This window comes from Mytilus edulis, chromosome 2 (assembly GCF_963676685.1).
Source record: "Mytilus edulis chromosome 2, xbMytEdul2.2, whole genome shotgun sequence".
NCBI classification, from domain to species: domain Eukaryota; kingdom Metazoa; phylum Mollusca; class Bivalvia; order Mytilida; family Mytilidae; genus Mytilus; species Mytilus edulis.
The window spans coordinates 16,211,796-16,218,084 of NC_092345.1; the positions used below are offsets into that span (position 1 = coordinate 16,211,796).

Here is a 6,289-nt window from a genome sequence, read left to right on the forward strand (position 1 = left end):
GTTTATTGTGGTTATTGTTAATAGTAAAATGTTCTTTAAAATGTTGAATACGTATATCAACTATCTTCATTACTGAATTAAAAAAAGAGTCCAAAAATTTTTTGTCAGCTTTTTCCCGTTTTATCCATTTCATACAGTATTTTGCCTATTATGTATATATAAAGGTACAAGCCCTGTGTGTCTGTTGTACAAATATTCATTTATATATATGAAATAGACCATTAAATTGTAACCGATTGGTAGCCCAGAGGTTTTATCGATATGTTGATGCCAGTAACAAGTAACAGAATTCATGGACGGGTTCGATTCCAAGTGAAGGCATATACAAGTTACAAAAAAAGTAAAGGTAAGTTTTTAAAACAATTCCATAAGTAAACGGAAATCATTAAATTAGTCAATTCAAACTTAATGAAATTAGGCACACAAAGGAAAAAAAAGAATATAATATGGTGAGTCCATTTCAGCGACAGATTTAGGAAGCGTTGATTCTAGAAAAAGAATCCACGGTAAATGAATAGGCTGACGTCACCACAATGGTTTAAGTTGTTTAAACCATTTAAGTTTTCCTTTCACGATGTCTAAGGATAAGGATCGATACTAAACAAATAATAGGGAAATCATCATGACTTCACAAGATTGACAGACGCAATCCCGATTTTGTTGACCGTGGAACTTTATGGAATAACGGTGTCACGAAATACCACATCTACAGCAACTGTTAACCCTCACCAAGACCGCTTAGATAAAAAAAAAAAAAAAAAAAAGAACCGCCGTCGTTCTCCTATTTCAATCAAAATAAATAAAATAATCTTGAATATAAATTAGTTTTATCACGCATTTGCTTCTTATGCCAATATTTTTATCCGTCGCTATCGCTCGTGGTAAAATATTTAGCACAAAGGGCTTACCAATGGTATAATCAATATTAATTCAAGCCCCGTGAATTATTTTTCATAAACAAGTAATCATTTGTTATACATTAGCAAAAAAAACATATTGAAAACAACACGTTTAATAATTTCTTGCGTCCGAAGCGCTTTTCTGGATTTACCTTCATCAGGAACGCTCAAAGCCAAACATTTGAAATCCGAAGATGTACAAGTACCGAAACCGTTGAAGAGCTATATGTCAAAAATACCTAAAATAAATAGCCATTAATATATAAGCCGATAACAGTCCATTCTGTAAAATATTGGACAGGTGTGAGGCCGCAGGCCGAAGACCTGTTCAATATTTTACACAATGGATTGTTAGAGGCTTATATCTTACCTAAAACAATTTTTATCACGTCGAAAAAGGTAAAACAACAGAAAAAGCAAGCACAGATTTATTTTCATTTAGTATGAACATTGTTTTGTGAATAAACTTTTTAACATTACAATATATCCTACATGTTGGCCCCTTTAAACAGTAGCTCAACTGAAACATATAGACAAAAAGAAAGTACAGCTAATTAAAAGGTAAACACCATGTATTGTTTCATGAATAATTAGACACAGGGTATGCGTATCATGATTTTTGCGTGCTGAAGGACTACTCATAATTTACGCTCATGGTTTCCGTGAACACCTTAACATGTGAATTGTGTTTCAAAATGGATAAAGTGTTGAAATAAAATTGAGAATGGAAATGGGGAATGTGCCAAAGAGACAACAACCCGACCATAGAAAAAAAACAGCAGCAGAGGGTCACCAACAGGTCTTCAATGTAGCGAGAAATTCCCGCTCCCGGAGGCGTCCTTCAACTGGCCCCTAAACAAATATATACTAGTTCAGTGATAATGAGCGCCATACTAATTTACAAATTGTACACAAGACACTAAAATTAAAATAATACAAGACTAACAAAGGCCAGAGGCTCCTGACTTGGGACAGGCGCAAAAATGCGGCGGGGTTAAACATGTTTGTGACATCTCAACCCTCCCCCTATACCTCTAGCCAATGTAGAAAAGTAAACGCATAACAATACGCAGTATATTTTTTTTTGCAAAAACGAAGAAAGAGATGTCGTTATTAGTGATTGTGTTGTTTCAAACTTTGAATTAAAATCAAATGTGTATTTGGAATCTATTTAGATACGTTAAGGTTTATGTACCCCTCTGTAGCCATTTTTGTACGAAATTTTCAAACCTCAATTGTATCAAAACTAAAGATGTAATAAATAATAGAGATAGGCCATTTAGTACATTTTCCAAGGGGAAACTTGATGCAAAGCATTATTTTTTACTGTTTCATTGCATTTGGTAAAAAAAGAGGACTTTGTGGCAAATAAATCAAGATTTTTATAGAAAATCCACAGCCTTTAATACAGAGATTTTAGTTATAAAATTTGAAACATAAATTACTCACTTGATTTTCTATGATGTGCTAGTGTTATTTTTTACAAAAAGTTCTAAGTAACCTGTAAATTCCAAAACACCTCGTGCTGAGTCACTAAAGTCGAGCGCACCCTTAAAGGTGTACTTGATTTTTGCCATATTTATACTTGTCTTAACCAATAACTACATTTATAAACTTGTTTTAAGGAAATCAATGCTAGCACTGCATGCAATAATCTTATATCTATCAGTCATCAAATTGCCAAATATGAGAGTACAAGGCTGTGGATTTTCTATAAAAATCTTGATTTATTTGCCACAAAGTCCTCTTTTTCTATTAAATGCAATGGAGCAGTAAAAAATAATGCTTTGCATCAAGATTCCGCTTGGAATATGTACAAAATAGCCTATCTCTATTATTCATTATATCTGTAATTTTGATACAATTGAAGTTTGAAAAGTTCGTACAAAAATGGCTACAGAAGGGTACATAAACCTTAATTCAGTGTGGATTACAAAGAGTATATAATAGTCAAAACAGCTAATAATGGCAAGTTTTATATATATTATATTTCAAAAAGTAGTCCTCTCCTATTAGTTTCTTGTTTCTTCTCGTGTTTTATTATTTTACAGGGTTAATGAGTAAAAAAAGGATATCATATGGAGACAGTTTCATGTTGAACCATATCGAGTGCACCGCAGTCGATTTTATTTCAAATACTATTAGTTACATAGTGTGCTAGTGACCTAACAGGGGCGTAGCTACCCGGAGGCACGACAGCACGTGCATCCACGTCGTTTTCACCAAAAAAAAAAAAAAAAATAAAAAAAAAAAATAAAACATAATGAGAGAGCGAGAGAGATGAATTGCTCAATACGAATCGACAGAACAGAGTGATGCATGTATAATCATCTAAGACTAATATGATTATGATATTTGTTTAACGTTCGGAGACTGTTGGTATCTTTTCCGTCTTTCCCGGATATTAGTTTGACAACATAGTTACAAGATTAGTGTTGATGAAGCTGTCATGCAGAAAAAGATATTTTCTTATTTCAAACCGAACCCAAACTCATCTGATTCGCGTCCTGAAGGAACAGGCTCAGCCTCAGATGATCACACCTCCACAAAGATTGACGATCCCCCAACACCGTCACTAACTGACTCGTTGACTCCGTCTTCATCTAACCACCCTCCTTATCCAGATATTGGTAATATCACCATAGAATGTTCACAACAAGACAGAGTGAAACTAGATTTGCTGACAAATACATCTTGGGAACATGTTGCTAAATACAAGTTTCCTTTGAGGTAATTCATAATTTTGCAAACAAAAGAAATTAAAAATTATTATTTAGAAATTGAACAATATATATGCCGAATGTATTTATTACGTAAAAAGATAAGCCAGCCCACCACCTGTAAAAACGGTAAAGGCTGGTTTAATTGCCACATACTGCACTTATTTATCCTCCCGTTCCTTGCCCAATTGAGTACGTTGTAAACTGGTTCATGTGTACCTCTGACTGTCCGTGCGTCCGTCCGTAACAACAATCATTTTTCTCAGCAACTAATCTATTCATCACAGCAAATTACTCCTCCTGTTTCACGACGTTTTTTTATTTCGTACTTATGGTCAGACATGGAAGATGTGGTGGCATTTTTGGAGATATGTCTCATTGGAAATGATACATCTTCTTATTTCAATATTTCATAAATTCATAGCTATTAGCAATAGCTCACAGTTGTCGATTTTGTATACCATAGGGATAGATTGCAAATAAACTGACAACGCAATGGCTAAAAAATAAAAAGACAAAGTATGGGTTATCGATTTGAAGAGACACATTTGAATGCCCCTGCCGCTAGTCGAATGGAAAATTAAGTTACCCTCGACCGAAACACACATTTGAATTTAGACAGTGATTCATTTAAAGTAATGCCCCTTTATATCTTGGAAAATTGCAAGGCTTGAGCGGGGGCATTCGTTTCCTCAGGCACATTCATGTCCCCAGGCACCTTCTTTAATTATTTTCAAGTGTTTTTTTTCGTTATATCTCTAAAATTCACCTAGAAATCGTTTCAAAATAGGAAAAAATATTGTATTAATATTTAATTTGTAGGACCATTAGAAATGTCAACAGATCGCTGCAGTGGAGTTGGCTTGAAAAATACTCTTGGATGAGGTATTCTGTTGTGAATGATGCTGTCTATTGTGCACCTTGTGTTTTGTTTGGGCCACAGAGACAAGATACAAAGGAAAAGACTTTTTCACTGTCATCTCCCGTCACAGATTGGGGAAATCTTAGTCGATGCGTCTCACGGCATATTAATGAAAAAAGTAAGCATCACGACAACGTGCTTGCAGCAACTGAATTTCTTCGGATAAAATCCGGAGAAAAGTCCGATATATTGGAGTCAATGTCGGAGAGTTTCAATGCTAGAATCAAGAGAAACCGAGAAGTTCTTTCTTGTATTATTGACGCTATTTTGTTATGCGGTAAACAAAATCTTGCAATCAGAGGTCACGAGGAAAAACATAGCAATTTAATTGCTCTCCTTCACATGAGAGCCAAGGATAACATCGTACTTGCAGATTATCTTGCTTTTGCTGATCCACAGAAAAAGTATACATCACCAGATATCCAGAATGAACTCATTGAAATATGTGCAGATCAGATTATTTCGACATTGGTCCAGGATTGTAATGATTCAAAATATTTTGGTTTCATGTCCGACGAGGCGACTGACTGTGCAACCAAAGAACAGGCGTCTATCTGTGTAAGATTTTTTGACAGACGACAAAGTCAATTCGAGAGGAATTTCTTGGCTTCGCGGAAGCATCCCGAACAACAGGAGAGGCATTGGCTGAACTTTTTCTGGAACAACTAGAATTGAAAGGGATCGATGTTGATCATATGCGTGCTCAGGGTTACGACGGGGCTGCTAATATGTCTGGTATACATAGAGGCGTCCAATCGAGAATAAAAGAAAGAATACCTGGAGCAAGTTACATACATTGCAAAGCCCATAACCTGAATTTGTCAATAGTACATGCTAGTGAAGAACCATTAATTAGAAATCTTATGAACACTGTACAGGCTATTGCTTTCGCATTCGATTACTCAGCAAAAAGAGTCCTCTTTTTTAAAGAAAGCCTGGAACATAATGCAGTAGTAAGAGAAGAAATGGATAGACGTCAGAAACTGAAAACCCTTTGTGAAACCCGTTGGGCCAGTCGATCAGAATCGTTATATACTTTTCTTACTGCGTTTAAAGTTATAGATGATTCCCTAGAGAACCTAGAGCAACATGGTGACTCAAAAGCTCGTAGCTATGCTTGTTCAATCAAGAAATTTGACTTTATTATCACTTTGGTTGCGGCACAGTCTATTTTGCAACCCTTAGTTCCCCTTTCTGAAATGTTACAAAGGAAATCTGTTGATCTCATTGAAGCTGTGTCTGAGAGTAAAGTTGTAAAAAATAGAACAGTTGAACAGAAAACGGAACAGCATAGAAGCCTGGGATGAGTTGTTTGAGAAAGCAGTACAAGTAGCCGATACCGTGGAGGAGGTTCCTACCATGCCGAGAGCTGCCGGTAGACAGCGTCATCGCGTAAATGTACCAGCTGAAACGCCCAGTCAGTACTGGAAACGTGCAATGTTTCTGCCATTTCTTGATCACCTGATACAAGAACTTACACGCAGATTGGTTTCCAACGAAGATCGGTTTTCTGCCCAGTATTTGATACCAACAAAGCTAAATGGGATTAATCAAGAAGTTATCAATACTTTATTTGAGACATTTAGAGATGACCTTGATATTAACAATGTTGCACAATTTCGCGAGGAAGTTGAACGATGGATTGTTAGGTGGGATATAGCAGCGGACCCAAAGCCATCCACTCTTTCGGAAACTCTGCCAGTGACAAACTGTGACCTATACCCAAACATTTACATTTGTCTGCTTAT

The 6,289-nt window shown here is 35.9% G+C and overlaps 2 protein-coding genes across 2 annotated transcripts; both read left to right on the plus strand.

The window, feature by feature from the left end:
- The first annotated feature begins 3,348 nt into the window (after positions 1–3,348).
- On the plus strand, positions 3,349–5,210 carry LOC139510740 (zinc finger MYM-type protein 1-like). The gene is made up of 2 exons (XM_071297266.1): positions 3,349–3,629; positions 4,442–5,210. Exons 1-2 carry the CDS (start codon positions 3,349–3,351, stop codon positions 5,208–5,210), a joined length of 1,050 nt encoding a protein of 349 aa, XP_071153367.1.
- Positions 5,211–5,236: 26 nt separating this feature from the next.
- On the plus strand, positions 5,237–5,848 carry LOC139510741 (zinc finger MYM-type protein 1-like). Its single transcript, XM_071297267.1, has one exon. It carries the CDS (start codon positions 5,237–5,239, stop codon positions 5,846–5,848), a length of 612 nt encoding a protein of 203 aa, XP_071153368.1.
- The last annotated feature ends 441 nt before the right edge of the window (positions 5,849–6,289 follow it).

Coding starts and splice junctions, on each gene's coding strand:
- LOC139510740 (XM_071297266.1), top strand. CDS start 3,349: ATGCAGAAAAAGATATTTTCTTATTTCAAACCGAACCCAAACTCATCT. Junction 3,630..4,441: donor AAATACAAGTTTCCTTTGAG/GTAATTCATAAT, acceptor TTTAATTTGTAG/GACCATTAGAAATGTCAACA.
- LOC139510741 (XM_071297267.1), top strand. CDS start 5,237: ATGCGTGCTCAGGGTTACGACGGGGCTGCTAATATGTCTGGTATACAT.